This window comes from Cucurbita pepo, chromosome LG09 (genome assembly GCF_002806865.2).
Source record: "Cucurbita pepo subsp. pepo cultivar mu-cu-16 chromosome LG09, ASM280686v2, whole genome shotgun sequence".
Classification (NCBI taxonomy): domain Eukaryota; kingdom Viridiplantae; phylum Streptophyta; class Magnoliopsida; order Cucurbitales; family Cucurbitaceae; genus Cucurbita; species Cucurbita pepo.
The window spans coordinates 4,956,900-4,978,393 of record NC_036646.1 but is presented as its reverse complement, the minus strand read 5'-3'; the positions used below and the strand labels follow the sequence as shown (position 1 = coordinate 4,978,393).

The 21,494-nt window shown below is 33.6% G+C and overlaps 1 protein-coding gene across 1 annotated transcript; it reads right to left on the bottom strand.

Annotated features, from left to right (window-relative positions):
• Positions 1–6,783: 6,783 nt before the first annotated feature.
• LOC111801908 (vesicle-fusing ATPase-like) lies at positions 6,784–19,456 on the bottom strand. The gene is made up of 21 exons (XM_023686136.1): positions 19,165–19,456; positions 18,567–18,662; positions 18,392–18,473; positions 18,232–18,282; positions 17,678–17,848; positions 16,720–16,874; positions 16,539–16,647; positions 15,869–15,968; positions 15,728–15,783; positions 15,282–15,347; positions 15,082–15,164; positions 14,865–14,998; positions 11,314–11,524; positions 9,535–9,666; positions 9,358–9,418; positions 9,175–9,234; positions 8,918–8,976; positions 8,724–8,811; positions 8,368–8,490; positions 7,940–8,005; positions 6,784–7,269 (listed from the first exon to the last, which is right to left on the bottom strand). Exons 1-21 carry the CDS (start codon positions 19,347–19,349, stop codon positions 7,126–7,128), a joined length of 2,232 nt encoding a protein of 743 aa, XP_023541904.1. The 5' UTR covers positions 19,350–19,456; the 3' UTR covers positions 6,784–7,125.
• Between the last annotated feature and the right edge of the window lie 2,038 nt (positions 19,457–21,494).

Below are 21,494 nucleotides of genomic sequence, written 5' to 3'. Positions count from 1 at the left end.
GCTTTTAGGGTTGTGTCCTGTGTTAGTCTATCGACATGATGCAATGTGGCACTCATCATCATACAACGTGCTCAATATAGAGAACATCGTCATATTAAGATAAATATCATGCAATCATCATACTCATCATACTCATCATATTGTCATCAAATGCATCAAGCATATTAAGTCCGTCATACATCGTAACATATATATTACGCACATCATCATGCATCATAACTCATACATCATCATATACTAGTATACGACATCATGCGACGTCGCTCATACAACATCATATACTAGTATACAGCATCGTACGATACCGTTCATCATCATCATAGCTCGTACATCGTAAATTGTAAGTCATACAATTTCTAGTTTATCCTATAGTAAGACCACTTATCTAATTAGCTGTAACGCCCCGTTAGGTTAATAATCATAATAATAATAATAATAATAATAATAATAATAATAATAATAATAATAATAAAATAAAAATAATAAAATAAGCAAGAAAAAAAAATTAACTGATCAACTCTCCTTCAATATCTCCACCCTACCCTAGAATGCCTGCTCATCCGTCATCAATAATTTTACAACCAAAAGAGAAAAAGAAAGAAAAGATTTTCCGTGGAGAAGAAAGGCAGATAGATCTTCTGAGAAGAAAGGCAATTTTCTGGGGAGAAGAAAGAAAGATAGATTTTCTAGGAGGAAAAAAAAAAGAAGATAATGGAGAGATGGTTAGGCAGATCATTGAAAAGAGATGTCATTTGAAAAGGTTAGTACTCAGATTTAACTTTTCCTTTTTTTCCTATATGAAAAGATATTAATACGTTGCAATTACTTAGATCTGAGTTAGAAACGATGATATCTTAACCTAAGAGTCAATTAAAATTTGGTAGGATATTAATATGTTGCAATTACTTAGATATGAGTTAGAACCGATGATATCTTAACCTAAGAGCCAATTAAAATTTGGTGGGAGAAAAGAAATAAAAAGAAAGAGGGAAAGACTGTGAAAACAGATCAAACAATCAGAAGAAGGGAAGAGAAAAGAAAAAAAAAACAGAAAGAAATAAAGAGATTTCCAAATAAAAGAAAAAAACATATAGGGTGAGAGAGAGAAAGATTTAGAAACAACCAAATCGATAGAAAATCTTAAATGAGAAAGATTTAGAAACAACCAAGAAAATCTTAAATCTGTAATTAGACGGTTGAACAGAGTTCCAATACAATAGTTATAAATAATAGAGGGAAATGATTAATTAGACTGTTGAACAGAGTTAAAGAATTAGATATGAGAATAGAATTAGAAAAGAATTAGAATTAAAAGGAAAAAATGGAAGAGAGGAAAATTTTGAGAAAGAAAAAAAAATTAAAGAAAAAATGGAAGAGAGGAAGATGGTAAGAAAGAAAAGAAAATTAAATCAATCTAAAATGGCTCAGTTAATAGATTTGAAGGAAGAAAAGAAAATTAGAATAGATTGAAAATGATTTTGTTAATTGCATATACATTTTTTAGGAAAGAAAGGAAAATGAGATTAGATTGAAAATGGCCGGTAAGCAGAATTAACAAAAAAAAAAATGATGATTCATGATATTTGAGGAAAGAAAAGAAAAGAAAATCATAATGATATTTTTAGAAAAGAAAAGAAAATCATATTCCATAATAGAGGAGATGAACGGAGTGATGGAGGTAAGTGGAAAATATGAGAAAATTATTATAATTTGTACCCATTAAATATAATATTATTGGATTGAATGATCAAGTAACAAGAAGTTTATTATCCTAATAATTTAGAAACAATGAAAATATGGAATTCGATTTTTATTGAGACCGTTTAGAGCCGTATTTCACACAGTTAGTTGGATTATTAATTAAAATGTGAAATACTAACAAAAGGTGACGAACGATGCGATAGGAAGCAAACCTTGGCAACATTTGGTGTAGTTCTGGAGGAACGGGAGCTTACGTTAAATAAATTAGGGAATACTTCGGCTAAGGCCAACCAGGTAAGTGGTCTTACTATAGGATAGGCTAAAAAAATTGTTTGAGTTATGATGATGTATAAACTATGTCGTACGATGCGGTATATGAGTTATGATGATGTATGAGTTATGATGATGTGTGGGTTATGATACCTGATGATGTGCTCAGTATATATATATTTTGATGAATGTCGTACTTGATATGTTTGATGCACTTTGTGGCAATATGATGAGTATGATGATTGCGTGACGTTTACCTTAATATGATGATGTTTTCCATATTGAGCATGCTATATGATGATGAGTGCCATATTGCATCATGTCGTTAGATCGACATAGGACACAACCCTAAGAGCGTGAAAATGATATTAATATAAATATCCACGAGTATGTGTTACCTAGAGTAACAAAGAGATGAGACTAGAGGGTTGTGTCAGAAGAGACATTATGATGGATTTAGAGGGACCTCATGCATATTGTATGTTCATAAGCATAGGGCTACTTCCCCTAGAGATGATGAGTGCGGACGCGCACCGTATGATGAGCGCGAATGCGCACAGGTGCGAAAGCACACAGATGAGGGTGTTCATGAGGTGCATGACACTATGGGGTTCCGCTGACCTCCGGACGTCGCTACAGATTAGCTTGACCAGAGGGTCCAGGGGGTGTGCGAGCGCCCTGGGGATTCACACTCGCACGTGTGAGTCGTGTGTAGGGAAGTACTACACATCCAATTTGTCCGAGACTGGAGGCCACCCCTAAGATGATTAGAGATAGGTCCCTAAATCATGATTGCATGTGTTTGCATTTGCATGGCCCCTATCGTGGGGCCACTTACTGAGTATTCTTTTAAATACTCAAGCCGTATGCCACATCATTTTTCAGGTAAAGGCAAGGCGCACTTGTACAGTGGACGGCGGCATCGCGAGCAGAGACTGTGGCACGTGCATATGGTAGATTCATATTTAAATTTCTAGTCTTAAGTTAGAATAGATTGTTTTGCATTTCATTGTTTTAAATTATTTTGTATTTGTTTTTGTTTTCTCTAAATTTCAGTATTTCATATTTACACACGTAAGACCATGGCTATGTTTTCGAGAGAAGAAGTTGTTTTAAACGTTTTTTTTTTTAAGTTTACGTTATCAATTATGTTCATGTAAGAGTTATATTTTCACATTATAGATGAGCATGAGACGTTAGTAGCGACTCTGAGTATGTGGAAATTTAGGGTCGTTACATTAGCTTTGGTCGGTGTCACCAATTTATCCTTAATGAAAGTTCGTTTTTTGTCCTTTGTATCCAAATCAACTTAGGTCGACCCGTGACATCAATTTCAAGTTCAATTCTCTATATTTTACAATATTTCATGCAGTAGACTACAAGCATGAGAGACTATCTCGAAATATATATATATATATACCAATATCATCATTCTACAGATTGAATCGCATAAATAATTTTAAAAAATAGTTTAATCATCTCCAAATCTTCCTTTTCTACCATCAAAACATTTAATTCTGTTCATGCTTAAGTTTTGGGCAATTTAAATGGATTCCTACTCACTTCTTTTATTTATAAAAAAAAAAATGCTATGGATCCTGTCTGATTTTATGCAATAATAACTAAAAATTTAAAAATGCTACTGATCCGACTTATTTTCCTAAATCTTCTAATTGATAATTAGGCCACAGAAACAACTTGAATTTCAATTAAAAAAACTAAATAATTACAACAGCGGTCCTTTTTTCTCTCTAGGAGAACCATCATTCTCAAGCTGGAGGAGTAGTTGAGGAGAGATATTTGGAAAAGAAGTAGTAAGAAATTGAGGTGGTTACATCATATACATCTAAAAAAAACTTTTGTCCTCGAAAGTGCTTTAATCTCGGAATAACTCGAGTTCTCGTTCTAAGAGTTCTTTATTAAGTCTTGAAACACAACTAAGGAAAAATTCTTAACAAGTACGCCATCATTTCATCCATATGAATCATAAACACTTCTCTGCATATATAAATCTTGCATAAGCATCTTGTTAATTGGTATTCATAAAAACCTTGATTTCTTATAAACGGTCTTGAGGGGTAGTTTTTGTCATAATTTCCTAAAATCTTTCGTACTTACCCTAAATATGGTAAATGAGCCTCATATACATTTTCATAGTATTTTGAGTCTTTCAAGGTCTTGAAAACATCTCAGAATTCTCGTAAGGGTATTTTAGGTCATTTACTATCTCAAATCTGGGTTTAATTCCTCCTCATATTTCAATGGTCTTGTACCATGACATTTTCATGCTATTTATCAATATTCATGCTATTTAGAGATTGATGCTGGTGGTACATAATTATAGGGGCATTTTAGTCATTTTACACCTACCCTTGTTGAGCCCATTATCATAGTTTAATGGTCACCAAAATTTCATAATAACCTTATCATGTCACATTGATTCTTCTCCTAAAATTTCATGAACAACAAAACTTATTTAGTAGGTTTAATCTTACGTGAAAAACAAAAGTGCTTTTTTTTTTTTAGCTCTAATCTCGTTTCTCACAAGTGGGCCAAACACATGTTGAACTAGATTATTATTTCGTTCGAGAACTTGTCATCGTTGGCAAACTTCGCACACAATATGTACTTTCCCATCTCTAAGTTGCTGACATCTTCACAAAAAGTGTTTCTCGACCTCTCTTTGAATTTTTCAGATCCAAGCTTCACGTTTGTTCAAATCCGAGGCTCAGATTGTGAAAGGGTGTTAAGGATATTTGACTATTTATTATAAGCAAATATCTAGATATTTGACTTACATTACGGCTTACCATATTTGCCCTTTTATTAAATGCAAATGTATTATATATTCATTTATTATTCTTTCGTTATATTGTTATTTCCATATTATTTGTAATTTACCATAATTTTTTTTTTTTGTAAATAATTATATATAGAGAACTTTCACCATCATTTAAGCGTGGTAGTTAGCAAATAATCTCATCATGCACCTCATAAACACCCTCATTGTTTTATTATGTACGTCTGCACTCATCATCTCTAGGGGAAGACCCCTCGTAGTTATGAAGCAGAATTTCTTTATATATATATATATATATATATATATATTAAATGCATTCATATTTGGGAGTAAACAACCACAAATGACAGATGTTCTCTCCAAAACTCAGCTTGATAACGCTAAGATGAAAGCCTAGGGATGGAAAGCCTTGTAAGAGTTGCTCCAAATTGGCCACAAATCCTTCCTTTAATAAGGTAAGGATCTTATAAATGAGACATCCTGCGAGCATACTATTGAGGAAACAAGTATTCAATTTATGGAGAAGGTTCTAAACCATTTTGGATCGCTTTTAGACCCATTTTCTCTCAATTTTCTCTCATTCCTTAATCTTCACTCATTTCAAAGAACTTGGAGTTCAAGAGGTCTCGAACATATGCTTTTATCAACTAGGACACGGGCATATGCTTTTAGCATGATTTATGAATGAATTGAGTACGAAAATGGATAGCTAAGTCTAGGATTATGGATTTTGAGTGGTTTAACAAGAATGCACATTTTAGGACTTCCATGATTTGACTCTGATTGATTTAAATACTATTATGATTGAACGTACCTCGTTGGTTAGGAAAGTTTCTGACCAGTGCTCAATATTAGATACGCTAGAGATCTAGGGAGATTAATGGGTCACTTTATAGTGAGCAACAACTCCTTCATGCCTGTTAGACTTCTTAGAGCTCGAGACGTACGAGGGCACCCTAACTTGTGCAATAAGCATGATGATAACATGTGCACCATGATAAGTAGGCAATGAGAGGCTAAGTGCACTTTGAAACCCGAATGCACTCTGATGGAGACCAAAATTGAATCTGAGCACTCTGATGGGTGACTTGCATCCTTGGAATAGGAGTAAGTAGTGTATATGAACCTTATGAGACCAAAATTGAATCTGAGCCATGCAATTGGCTAAGCCTAGGATCCCGGGCACATAGCTTAAGAAATATTGAATAGGAGAAGGTTTGATGAGAGTCTACAAGTGCTTATTAAGTATTTTATGTTCATTTCTGCTATTTTTTGTTTAAAAATAGAGCGGTAGGCACTATTTAATGATAGGAGCGAAATCATGTGGCTATAGGGCAATGTCTAGATCGTGTATTTTAATGTCACTTTCTCAAAACTCGTGTTATTTTGTAAATTATTTTGTCTTTTGACTCCATGGAAATATTTTGAACTTTTAAAACTTTTTGACCGTTTACTCTTTATGTTTGACTTCAATTTTCTCATGCCTTGGTTTTACAGAATTAACAAAATTTATAGCCCTTTTTACCCACAGAGTCGCATGGCAATCCATGATTCAAAGCCTCAATCGTTATGAGAATCTATAAATCTGTATTTTGCTTCATTAGTTGATTATTTGACGGACTTTAAAATGATGAGGTTGAATGTTATCATGTACATCAATAGCATTATTCAACACTCAAAGTTATCACTTGTAGATTGTTGATGATTTTCATGGGTCCAAATTTATGTGGTGCACTCACTGTAAAAGGATATCAAGAATGTCCAAGCATCTTCACAAAATGTGATACTCATTGAAAAGAATGTATGAGCAAATACTATTGCACATTATTTGATATTCCTGGAAAGACAAAAGATGGATTAAAACTCGACTCGATTTGGTAGACGTGTTTAAAAAGAAATAAGACAAGAAATAATAACAATAAACTTCATATAGAGAATGAGAAGCTTCAGATATTTCCCACAGCAAGCTGAAACCTATCAATTTCCTAATAATTCTGGAAAGCATTCGAATATGAGATGAACAAACAATGTAAGTATTTTCCAAAGAATCCAGCACAGTAACTCCTCCAATTCATCGTCTAAAAATAATAGTAATAATAATACACTCAGTTGTTACAATCAGCGTTTTGATTGAGCAAGAACATGATTCAGGTCAATGCTTAGTCCCAATCGTTCAACTCTTCATTCTATGGAGTAGAGTTCATCATCTTACACAATTTCAAGAAACAGCCAGCCGGCCATCGTCAACCATGGAGTTCAAACTTATGGGATCAAACAGAAATCAAAGCCCCATGCACGATACCAAAAAACGGGTTATAATTATAAGGTGCAAAAACAAATAAAAGAATCAAAATCTAGTACCGAACAATGTCCTGGAGGCAATCGAAAAAGTGAGAGATCTTGATCTTCTGAGCACCAGAATAGATGGCTTCTGCTCCTCCACCACGCTCACCTTGAGCAGCCATCTCAATTAACATGTACAGTTTCTTGATGGGCATCTAAGGCAGAGTAAAGGCTCGAGTTAAAAAGGTGTCATAAAATGATGATTTCCATTGAAATAATATCCATTCAATTATTTCCAGTATTCACAGGAGATTTATTTTACATCGATTAAGAATTTGACAACAATTCACTCAGCGATGGAAAGAGAATATGGAACTATTAGACTTCTCTCAAAGAACTAATCAAACCCAAGGATCTCGTTCACACTAATCGAGGGGGGATAATGGAACCAGTTCCACTTAAGTCCTAGCCACATATATATATATACAACACAAACAGTTTTTCCACGGAACTAAACTAATACCAGTTAGTAACCTATCCAACTTTCTAAAAATAAAAAGTTAGGGTCTCATCGATAACTATTTGATTTTTTTTTTTTTTTTTAAATTAAGTTTATAAATGCTACTTGCACCAATAGGTTTCTTTGTTTTGTTAACTACCATTTACCTATGTTTTCTAAAATCAATTCAAGTTTTGAAGACTAAAAAAGTAGTTTTTTAAAAAAAAAAAACTAGTTTTTGAAATTTGAAATTTGGCTAAAAATTAAAATGTTTTCTTTAGAAAGATGAAAACCATGGCACAGAAATGATGATAAAAACAAGCACAGTTTTAAAAAACCAATTGGTTATCAAACGGGACGTAAATAACTATCAAAGAAGAACATACATCACCGACAGCCTCTGCAGCAGCATCCACGTCATCGTCAGCAAAAACGTTCAGTTGTTGCATCACCTATGATAAGATGAAACAGAGAGCATTAAGAGTTTAATACAAATCAAAATAATTCAATCCAAAGAAGAGGAACCTGCGTATGATTTTATAATTTCCAGACTTAGAAAACGAAGTATACTTAAACTAATATTTCAATCAATATTTCTCCAATAGGCACACGCACAACTAGCAACTTTCACTCTTTTGTCGCACAATTTGTCATGATTATAGGTAAGTAGAAGCTTCTGAGAACTAACATGAACCGCAAAATAGTAATTCATGCCACATGGTACAGCACCTGTCTTTAATACTACGAGTATATTTAAAAAATGGCTGCAAATATGAAAAGAAACAAAAAGGGTGCAATAGTACTCAAAACTTACCTTCTTTGCATCATCCGCTTTCAATGTCGGAACATGGTAAGTGACTGAGAAAGCATCACAAATACCAACTGAATCTAAAAAGCCCACTTCACTAGTTGTTCCAATTACCAGAAGCTTTTTACCCTGGAAATGTAATTCAAATGATATATCGATTAGTAACTATCAGTAATGTTATAAAAGACTGTCACGGATGAAAAGTCAAAACCTTAAGGCGATTTGTACATTTGTATTCACATGAAATATTAACTTTACCTCCCAGCTTCAGGATATCTACATACCACTAACTAATATTGCATTCCAATGAAAATGAAATAGTTGTGAATTAAAAACTTCAGATGCAGAGAGTTGACAGAAACCTTGGGAGGAAGTCGTTTGAGAAGAACCATCAGTGCTTGAGATATCAAATTTGAAAAACGAGGACCAATGGCAACATATTCCAGTAATCTGTAATAAGGCACTTTAATACAAGGACTCAATGGCGAGGATACTAATAAGTTAATCACTAGGAGGGAAATGTAGAGAGATGATTGTTAGAATCAGCATCAGTCACCTTTCAATGTCATCGAGAATGATAATGCTCAATGGAGACTTGTATGCATCCTCAAAAACCTATCAAACAGTGAAACATCATATAAGTCCCTCCGAGAAAAATTGTGCAGGCGATTAGCCAACAATTCAACAGAACTGTCATACAACATCGAACAGACTACATAACTATCGGGTAGGCATAAGTTTGCTTCAGTTTAAACTTTGTTCAATAACAGTAAGGTGAGTAACAAGCTAACAGCCCTAGAAACACTGTCGAACCTTGACAATCTGTGCGCATTTGGTGCTCTCAAGAAGGCCAATCATTGATTCAGCTGATATCTAATCATCAAATAAATAAATAAATTATAGTTAACCGAAAATCAGGTAATGAGACAGAACAGAAGGATGTAAATGCATGCACAAGGAATGGAAAACTCAACATATTTGAAAATAATAACTTACAATTTTGACATAAGGAAACTCACTGCGGATACCAACTGTGGCTGCCATTGCAGTTTTGCCACTGTAGATAGGTAAGGTCTTTCAGCCAAAATTAACAAATAGAACTTGTATACACTAAAAAAATTATATTACAGAAAAATAAATAAATGAATAATTACGAGGTTCGATAAAGCATACCTGCCACTTGGGCCTTCAAGAAGACAAGTGACGAGAGGACTTCCCTTGCTCACTTTAACTTGCTCTACAAGTAGCATCGCTCTTTCGTAAATGTGTTTATGTCGTCCACCACACTCAACTATTCCATTAAGCCTACAATTCAATTAACATAGTATATTAAGGACTAATATTTAAATTTTTTTTATAAAAGAATCCAACAAGGTTTAAGGGTTTTAAATAACTTAGAAAAACATATTAGCAATACAAGAGGTCGACGCTCCTCCCAGAAATGAAAAAAGAAAGAGACAGAAGTAATGGAATTAATTCTCCCTTATCAAATACAAAAAAGTCAAATACAAAAATCATTCATTTAAATGCAACAAGCAGATGTTAAACTACCACAAAAGTATTTGACTGCGCATAATTTACTTAAATATTCATGTCCTATCAATTACTTCTGAAAACAAATGGTTGAGATCTTCCCCCCAACTATCAAATATGAGCAATCGGAAAATCTCAATGTGAACTGTAAGGTGCCAGTAAAGGGATCTATCCAGGTCTCAGGTGACAATTATGAAAAATAATGTCAATACCATTACGCAAGAGTATCAACAATACAAGACCCATAATTAGAGTTTCTAGATTGATGCACTGTATACTTGTGCAAAAATCAAGCAGGACTAACTCATAATAGATACCATCCTACATGAGAAATTCAACGTGAACACCTGAAGCTTATAACTTGAAACCACAAATAACAATAGAACTAACCTCCGATTTACAATGAAGAAAGTACTTGAGTGGTCAAAAAGGAAAGGCTTTCATGTTCCCTTTCATATATTTATGTATCTTTGGTAGAAGAATAAGAATAGTTTTCTCATCTTTTCCTTTTATGCAATTTTGCTTTGAGCTTCTTTATCAATTTAGTATCCACTTGGTAATTCCAAAAAAGACGACATTTTGGAAATGTTCAGTTTCAACTTCAGGATAAGTAGTGTGTCTGCGTCCATTTGAATGAGAAACAGAGACTTCATTAAAGAAAAACCAAAAGGCCAAGGAGACCAAGAAGTCCCCTTCCTACGAAAGGAGAGCTAAAAAAACAACTCAATTAAGTTGTGGCTGAAGATCCCAAATAGTTATAAATTTTCCATTGAAGATTTTTTTTCCCCCACCATATGTGCTTACCAATGGTGGGTAATTTTGTGGGAAGGACTAGGTGTCTTATCAAATAGTCTGACAATTTCAGAAGTATTTGGAACAAAATTTTATTGTTCGATTTCTTTTTTTATTTAATTAAACACTATGTGGGATGGGAATTCAAGCTACTGACCAATTCGTTGGAGTTGTAATGTCGAAACTAGTTAAATTATGTTCAGGTTAACCGAAAAAATGTTAAACTTTTGAGATTTGGTCTTATCCCTTAAAGTAGTCAAGATGCATAATTTCTTTCACAAAGTTCCTGTATTCTGACAATTTCAGAAGTATTTGGAACAAAATTTTATTGTTCGATTTCTTTTTTTATTTAATTAAACACTATGTGGGATGGGAATTCAAGCTACTGACCAATTCGTTGGAGTTGTAATGTCGAAACTAGTTAAATTATGTTCAGGTTAACCGAAAAAATGTTAAACTTTTGAGATTTGGTCTTATCCCTTAAAGTAGTCAAGATGCATAATTTCTTTCACAAAGTTCCTGTATTCTACCCAAGGGATTCGCCATCTTCTCTTGTAATTATTTATTTATGGACAAATGACATTGATTTCAAAGAATATAATAACGAAAGGCAATTTGTAAAGTAACCTGCATCTTTCAAGGTCGTCTGTTGAAGCACCGAAAGCAGGAACGATTTCTTGGACTGCATTTAGAAAGTCACTCATAGTAACCTTAATGCTCTCTTCATCAACTGGCTTTGTGAGGTCATCAAGACTTAATTGTCTATTCAATGCGTATGATACTGCACTTTTTACAACCCCTTCAATTTCAGCACCACTGTAGTTCTTTGTACGAGCAGCTGTCAAAGTAAATAAAAGTAACTCAGAAGTCTTCAAAATTATTATCCTCAACCATCTATTGTGTGTTTAAACAGTACAGTCAAGAAACAATCAAATCAAAACTTCAACATTGCACCTCCCACCTTGGTATTCATAAAAAAAAATTAAAAAATTAAAAAATTGACTCGGTCTTTTTCATTCAAGATTCAACAACTTTTCATATAGGATTTAATAAATTATGCAGGAACATACAATTGGTTAGACTCCAATAGAAACGCTTCCAAGAGAAGAGATTTAATAGGTATGCCAACTATTTGATTTAGCAAGCAGCAATATTTGGCCGAAATTTTCTTTCCACAAGGTATGAGTATCCAATTAAAGCAGTCCTATCTTTTTCTAGAACTTTAAATATTTAAGAACGTGTCTATGCAAAAGTCACGGTTCAACTAATTTAAAAAAGAAAAATCCATGACTGAACTTCACATACCTCAATTAAAAAATTCATTCAAACCCAACTGATTGATTAAAGATTCTAAACCAACCATAAACAAATTTAAAATGGGTAGGATAAGAAGCAATTTACTATAGCTTTTTTTCAAGATAATTGGGATTGTGTGAAAGAGGATCAATGAAATAGATATTTTGGATAGCCCTTTCATTGAATTTTTGTTTGTCTTTTTCCGAAGGAAGGGGCAAAGAGGATTAAGGACTTCAAACCTATTAGTCTTGTGACAATTTATAAAATTATGGATAAGTGCTAGCCAGTAGGTTAAGAAGGGTCCTTCCCAAGACAATCTCTGATTCTTAGGGGCGTTTCTAGCAGATAGGCAAATCCTGGACCAAGTCTTCATTGCAAATGAGGCCCTGGTTATAAGAGTAGTAAGCAAGAGGATATTACTCTTAAGATTGATTTTGAGAAGGCCTACAATCATGTGGATTGATATTTTTTGGATAAAGTCCTGGAAAGAAGGGATAAACGGAGATCTTAGATTTGGAGTTGTATTAGAATTGTCACATGCTCCACTCTTGTTAATGGAAAACTGGGTTAGAATTCATACTGGAGGACTGTGTCAAGATAACCCTCTACCTCCATCCTCTTATTCCTTCTTGTGTTAGATGATATGCTAGAGTCGTTTCTGTGGAGGGAGGCAACATTCAGGATGGCTTTTTGGTAGGGAGGGATAAGCTTTCATGGACTCATCTTTTGCTGGTTTACTTCCTTTGTTCGAGTAGGGAGGAAGCTTTTGTGAACCCAAACTGTTTTTTTTTTCCTTGTCATTCCTTTTAGTCTATTTCTGGCTTAAAGATAAACAAAGGAAAGAGTTTGATTCTAGGCATCAACTTTGATTCGGTGAATATTGGGTGAGGTTGGCTTCCTTGTTCTTATTTAGGTCTCCCCCTTGGTCACAATCTTCACAATTTATCTTTTTGGAACCCTCTTGTTGTTAAGATTCAGAAATGTCTAGCTTCTTGGAAGAGGAGTTTTTTTATCTAAAGGGGACAGGCTCACTCTTATTAGCCCGTCTTAAACTACATTCTGACCTACTTTCAATCCTTGTTTAGGATCCCAGTGTTGGTTAGCAAAACTTTGGAGAAGCTTATGAGGGAATTTCTATGCAAGAGCTTTGACGAGGGAACAGGTCTCATCAAGTAAGGTGGGAGGTAGCGGCTAAACTTCTGGACCTCGGGGGGGGGGGGGGGGNTAAATGAGGCTTTATTGGCTAGGCTATGGTGTTTTCCCCCGTGAGCCCAATTCTTTATGGCATAGGGTCATCACAAGTAAATATGGTCCCGTCCCCATGAGTCGCCTTCAAATAGAACTGTCAAATGTACTTCCAAAAACTCAAGGAAAGTTATGTCCAATGTTCTTCCTTGTTTCTCTTCATATATCTAGTGTGTGGAGGGTGATGAGAGGAATACCTAATGTTGGGAAGATAAGACATTGGAGTATACCATCATTCATCAATAAGGAATGATCCGGTGGCATCCGTTATTTCTTGTTCAAAAATTATCTCGCCCTCATCTTGAGTTTTGCCATCCAATCAATTGGTCTTTTCCTTGTTGTGGGAGGTTAAAATCTCAAAAAAGGTGAAGTTATTTACTTAGGCAGATCCTTCACAAAAGAATTAACCTAAGAAGCACAGATAACTTAGTTTGGCTAACGAATCCATTTCCAACACATGTTGGACACTTGAAAACTCCAACAATTATTAGACACATACCAAAAACTTGTTAGCATAATAGAGATATTGTTAGATACTAGTGGTACAAAGTCAATATAAGTCTAACAGTTGTTAGACACATGTCAAACACTTGTTAAGTATATACTAAATAGATACACAATAATATAGGATAAAGTAATAAATTTTGAAAGCAAAATACATCAAACTCATTTATTTTAAGCATATAAATACATAAACTTAGTGACTTAATTTCTTTTTGGTATAAAAATGATATATATTATGAAAATATAAATTACAATTAATGTGTCTTTGTCGTGTCTGCGTCCTAGATTTATAAAATAAATAAAAAAATAAAGAAAAAANCGTGTCTGTGTCCATGTCTCATACCTGTATATGTACTTCTTAGGAATTAACACTTTAGATCATATTTTGAGGAGATCATATTTCGAGGAGTTGAGGGATTCATCTAGTTTGATGGGTCCGTAGTGCTGCATACTTTGCAAGGGTGCAGGTGAGGACTTTGATCACCTCATTGGGAGTTGTCATTGCTGGCTCAACTTGGGATTGCTTTTTTCGAGTAGTCCAATTTTCAAGCAATCTGACAAAGAGAAGTCTACTCGATGGTTGAGGTGTTCCTTTTTGCTTGCCTTTTTATGTGTCTTGCAGTGACTTGTGCAATTTTATGTGGTTTTAGTTAGAGAGGAACAGTTGAGTTTTCAAAGGATTTGAGAGGTCTAAGGAGGATGTATGGACCCTTATTAAGTTCCCATGTCTCTTTCTGAGCCTCGGTCATTAAGTCTTTCCATAATTACCTCTAAGTCTCATTTTGCTCGATCGGAGCCCATTTTTGTTTTAGTTCAGCCTCTTTCTTGAGGGGTTAGTTTTTATATCTCCCCATCTTCCTACATTTATTCTCAATGTTCAACATTCCAACCAAAAATAATGCAATTTAACATCAAAAACATGTCGTCTCATAAAAAACAATATTTTTAATATGTTGCACATTTCCTTATTCAATTCCAACTAACTTATTGAGTTGAAACTTTTTTTAACTTGACGATGGATTTAAAAATTAAAAGCTTTAAAATAATAGAAATATAATTTTAAAAAATAGTGCACTTTAGAGAACTAAATTATATATTTACCTTAAAAGATTAAAAATTGTGATTGAACATACCAATATCTTGAAGATTCACATCAGGAGCAATAAAAGAATTTTCTTTCATTTTGTTAGTGTGGATTTGAAGAATCTGCAAACGGCCATTCTCATCCGGCAGGCTGATTTCAACTTGAACTTCCAGTCGACCTGGCCTGTAGAAGCAGATGTGCTTAATCATAGAATCATTAACAAAATACTTTGAAGAAAAGAAAATTAATGCTTAAGAGAAAGAAACCTCAAAAGGGCTTCATCAAGTAAATCCTTTCTGTTAGTCATGCCAATAAGTAGCACATTGTTTAGTGATTCTACACCATCTATCTGCATCAAAACGATGCCTCTTAGACATGATGTCATCATTGTGATAAAAAAGGATAAAAGAAAGTCCTCAAAACGTATTACTAAAATTAAATATGCAACACAAAAGTTCACACAAACCTTTGTGAGTAACTGGTTGACAATGCTATCATGAACTCCAGTTCCGTCTCTAGTTGATCCCCTTGCCTGCAAACATAGTGCGAGAAAGTGAACATGTAACTTTTGGCATACATCCCGATATATAAAAAAACAAATGCTCAAATGAAAGAGAGCCAAGCCTGGAAAATGAGTGCATTGTTGATTACAATCTGTGTTCAGTTACTATTCTATAGATTAAATTAGATTAATAGTTTTAACCATTGAAATAAAATTACAGAAGACGATTAGATTCATTAATAGCCAACACCATGAGACAACTCTTTGTTTACCCAACATAGCTTTTTCAACTATGAGAGAGGAATTAAAAAGATCTAGTGCCTTTTTTCAGTCAGGGAAGTTAATTCTTTGTGAATCTACACAGAAGAAAAAATGGAAGAAAGCTACAATATACTAAAACAAACGCATACCTTACAAATAGCATCAATTTCATCAAAGATTATGACATGCAACTCACTTTGGTCTCCTGTCTTGAAAAACAGCCGTCTTCAAATTAACAAAATTGAAATACTTGTGTTGAAGTATCCAAATATCTATAGCACCACCATTACCGTGAGTCCTTTGATCATTCTCAGCATCAGCAAAAAGATCTCTCACATTCTTTTCAGTTTCACCAACAAACTTGCTCAAAACTTCAGGGCCATTGACGATCTAATAAAGTTGAGAACATGTGTTTGTATGTGTGTGAGAGAGGGAGAAAGAAAGAAAAAAGTTTGATCAGATCTTAATATAGATGATGGCAATTGGCAGAGAATAAGATTCAGAGCCGTAGCATTCAGAGACCATAAACAAATTGACCATTGAAAAGATGTCAATATTGACGATTGCAAATGCAGGAAGAAACTTTGTACATGCAAAATCAAGAATGACTATGCTTGAGCACAGTGGGTATTTATGCCTCCGAGGTCTTAGTTCTCACTTCTTTATTTTTTCAAACCAATAACAGTCAACGTATTGTTATTTTTTCATTCTTTTCCTTTTGGCAATACCAAAATATAAGAGATCTCATGCACTAAAGTATATATCGGAAGAGAGAAAAGAGAATAAGGATGCTAAATGTGGAGAATGATATGAACCTAGGAGGCAAAAAATACTCTCTTTTATGTTTTTTTTTTTTTTCTTTTTTAAGAAACCAAGCATTCATCAAGGAGAATGAAAGAATATACAAACATCAATAAAATATGCTTCAAACATAAATGAATGGTTGAGGTGTGTATTAACCTTTGGTTCTCTCCCATTCAACATTTTTCCAATTTGACGGGCAATCAGAGTTTTGCCAGTTCCAGGTGGTCCATAAAGCAGCATTCCTTTTACATGTTTGATGCCCAACCTGTCCCAGGTATCTGCTTAGAAACATGGTAATAACAAGAAAAGGAAGTAAATTTCATTATTAGATTATTACTTGCTGGTCACGTGAGGAGGAAAAACACGAGAGGCAAAAGCTCTTCGAAATATGTCAGCAAACTCTTCACTTAATCCACCAATACCAAGTGCCTGAAGGTTAAATTCCTTTTGCCGAAAAATGTTACTACTAGCAGCTTCACGCTGATTAACTATCTGCAGAGTACAAGGGAATGCATCCAAGTCAGATAGACAGCTAAAAAAATTACTCATCCATGAATAGTACACTAAAGAAATCAAATATAGATGAATATCATGTCAACGTCCTTAGGACTCCCTTTACAGTTTATAATGAGCAAAGAGGAAACAGAAAACACATACGGAGAAGCAAGGAAACTTCCATTGCTAGAGAATTTAAGCCAACACATGAAGAAGGCACCAAAAAAAGTTCCAGCCTAACTACAATATCTAGGACCTGTACTCAGGTAATTTTTTCAATTAAAAGTACAGACAATGAGGGCAGTCAACGTAGTTTTAAACTAGACTTGTGATGACATAATAGGAACTTATTAATAATTATATCTACATTTCTATACTACAAATCTAGGATTGACTTTTTGCATTAGAAACGAGAACGTTGATAAAATTAAAAGCACAGAGAAGTGGAAAGAAAATTTCCTGCACAATAGAAAGTACAGGAAGAACTGCTAACTGATGCAAAGAAAGAATAATTAAGCTTGCACCAAGTAGCAGCCACGTAAATATTATTAATCCATAAAATACAACAATCCAGGGATGCAAACTTCATGCCATTTCATGGCTCTAAATGTAGCTCCTTCTAAGACAATCTATAAGAGTTGGTTAATTAATTATTTATAATCAAATGAGTCAGTTAATTAATTATAAGAGGGTAAAGGATGAGGAATAAGAAGATAAGCTTAAAATGAAATGGGTATAATATTCTCAAACAAAAAAGCTTGGAAGGAAATGGATGAGCTTTTCCTAACAGGTGATCTGACCTTTATACCACTTCCATTTGATGTTTCAAATATAAAATACGTATCATTTGAAATAATCCCCCTTTCAACACCATTGGAGTTATCTTGCCCTTCCACAACAGCTTGATTAACGGTGAAGATATAGTTAGTACCATGGTACTCAAAAGAAGCTCTTTGCCCTGCTGTCATTATCTGCATGCAAGCATAACCAGCAACTCAGTAAGGTATGGCCTTCCAACCTTTTTCTGAAAGATATCATATGTTATCAACACGTAGATGAGTAACTCAAGATAAACTAAATTCTAGACAATCAATATTGCCCTGGCAGATAAGTTAATTATTTAGTACGTTTTAAAATAAAATAATGATGGGAAAGATCAATGAATCATCAGGAAATTTTTCAAAAGATGTCTAAATTCATCTGCCATCACCATATCACCGTAGAAACCTTATGAAATGTTATAATGGGGGGAAATTAACACAATCTACTAAAAAAAAAACTTAGAAATTATCAGCTGGAAGGTTACCAAGTAAGAAAAACATGCAAATCCGGTAAGTTAAGCTCAAAATCCTACCTGGTTGATAAATCTCTTCCTCAATTGGTTAGACAAGAGAACAGCATCGACCTACAAAAATATAAAAGGAATAAAACATTAATAGACTTCCTTGACGATACGCTTAGAAACTATCCTAGGTCAGGGGAGAATAGTTCAAATTTGATTCCATTCTGCATACCTGCTCACTTTTGGACCCTTTTTTAACAAACTCCAATTCCAATCTGAGTAATGCCAGATTGAAATCATCTGGCGGGATAAATCTAAGAAAAGATCAGTTTGAAAGCATTATGATTACTGAAACAGCTGCAAAAGAAAAGAAAAGAAAAGAAATAGAGTACGGTACGGGAAAAGACCTGGCCGCAGATATTTTGTCCCCAGTTGAAACTCTAGCATGACGACGCTGAATAGCATTTAAAGCAATGTAGCCACTGCCAATGCTTCCGTGAGGAGTTTTTCTCAGTCAAGAACACAAAAATAAAATAAAATGAAAGAGAACCCTCACCATAGAATGTGCACATACTCTCCCTTTTAACCTAGTATAATTGAATTTTTCTAGTTACCAATTTCCATTACAACCTTTGCTTGATTTAGTAGATAACAAAAGCAGTAATAAAAAAAAAAATTAATATACGAGCAGTACCATAAATGTCTAACTTTTCATACAGAGCACAGTGGTTTTCTCAAATAACAGGCAATAATCTAAGCTGATTTAGAAGTAGGATAATCCATAGCCTTATACGCTCTAAATTAGTCACAGATTAACCTTTAGACGAGCTAAAAACCTCACCAAGCTAATGAACTATGCTCATTGAAAATAAGGCATAATTAAAAATTAAGGCACCGTAAAACAGGATATACAGCTAAGAGAAGGAAGAGTAAAGCGAGAAAATAAGAATCAAAATCCGAAGATTGAAAATGATTGAGGCAAAAGTAAAGAAATGGAAAGGATATGCGAGGGAAAGAACAAAGGAATCGGCAACCAACGCAAGGAAGAGCTTAGTGCCAGGGACGGCGTAGTTTTGCAGATCAGAAGCGGAGCAGTAAGCAAGATTAGTGAGGGCGAGGTCCGCCGCCGGTGTATTGGTAACGATCATGGTGGCCGGAGCAGTTGAGGAAAGCCCGAAGCGACCCGCCATTTTCCCGCGAGGTGTTTAGATCTCTGCGATCGCCAGGAGAAAGAACCAGAGACTGAAGATGGAACAAGTCGTGCAGAGAAGACGGAGAGGGAAGGTCCTTCCAGGAAAATATTCACACGTAAAACCAATAAATAAATAAAAAATATATAAAATTACAAAATTAAAATTAAAAAAAAAATAATAATAATAACAAACAATAAAATAAAGGAGGCTAATATAATTTCTTCTCAAAATTACCTTTTAACTCCTAAAAATTTAATAATATCCTCACATTTTCAAAAAAAGAAAAATTAAAATACGTTTGATTTTCAAAAATAACATTTAATTTTTAAAAATGCTTTAAAAATAGAATTTCAAAAAAAAATTAATTTTTTTTAAAAAAGAATTCAAAAATTTTCCGTCATATTTAAAAAAATACTCGTGAATTTTAAAAAATAAGTTAAAAATTTTAGAAATAATTTAAGAGAGATTGATAAACAATTATCTGTAATAATTTCTTTTTTAATTTTTGTATAATGTTAAAGTAACTTTTATGAGTATTTTTAACATAATATTAAGGATATTTTTAAATTTTTTAAAAATTGTAAGGATATTAATTAAATTATTAAAAGAGGGTATTTTTAACGTAAACTCTATGGATACTATTGATATTTTTGAAAGTTTAAATACAAAATTTACGAGATAAAATACTATTATATAATTTTTAAAGATTAATTTTTTAGATAATTTGAATGGCAGCTCTATTTTAGATAGTTATTCAATAAATTTTAGTTTAATTTTGAAAAGTCTGAAATTTATTATTCAAAGACCGTATAAACTTATATATCAAATGGACCATGACATTATTTTGTTGCACCTTTGGTATGAGCAGTATTTGACAATCGCAAACGGTTTTATATTAAGAAGATCAAATGTATAATTCTCCACTAGAAAAGGATAACAGTAAAAACTATAGTAATGTTGAAGAGACTCAAGTCAACGTTGGCAAGATGGGGAAGGGACCATATAGGTATTTAGTAGTCGACAGGAACGAGGTCACTCCTGCCCAAACTTGCATAACATTATGAACCTATTTAAAAAGTTTGTAATTTTAAATGAAATAAATATATAAAAAGAAGGGCTAAAAGGTAATTTAATGAACTCATGGATTGGGTTTACTAACCATTTCTAATCACGGCTTTGTCGGATAATCATTTACAAAATAAGGTAAATTGATATGAACTACGACTAAGAAATTTTCATACCTCAAGGTTCAATTATAAGAACAAGAGTCAAGAAATTAGAACAAGATTTGTATACTTATTTTCAAGCTATGGTGAGTTCGTCAAAAGAGATTCTAGAAAACGTTGAAGACCTTCTTTATATGTGGTGCAAAGTCGAGTTTCAAGATACAGATGCATTAAATATACTTTAATTTGCATTTAACGAACTTAATTGAATTTATGAAACTAGTCCAAAGATGGTTAATAAGTACATTTCATTTATTGCATTATTTAATTATAATTTAAATATTTGTTTGTTATATTTAAGCTAGTTTTTAACCTATGAGTTAAGGTTATATCGTAATTCACATAGGTTACCACATTTTATCATTAACCAGACATTTTAATATGGAGGTTAGGAATATTTCCATTTTAAGATGAGAGTGATGTGTCACATAGGTTAAGGTCGTCAAAGACTTAGACTTATTTTCTTTGGTTGTAGACATCACATTTTTTAATTAAAAAAAATAGAATTTCTATTTTAACGTTGTTGAGAGCTAAGTTTTTACTTTATAAATTCTTGTGGTTAAAATTTGTATGCTATAGTCATTCCGATCGTAGGTTGTTTGTTGTAAATAAGACTTATTGTGCTTAATTGTTCTCGTAACTCGACTCCATAGAGTTTAGTTATCACTTCAGCCCAATCAACTTCATAATTGTTATATATGTTCCATAGTTCAACTTTCTAAAAACTACATATGATTTTCGTGTAACTACTTATTGATATGAACAACGACCAAGGAATTTCCATACCTCAAGGTCCAATTACAAGGACGAGAGCCAAGAAGCTACAACAAACCTTATACAGTTATATTCAAGCTATGGTGAGCTCATCAAAGGAAATTCTAGAAGACGTTGGTGACCTCCCTTATATGTTATGCAA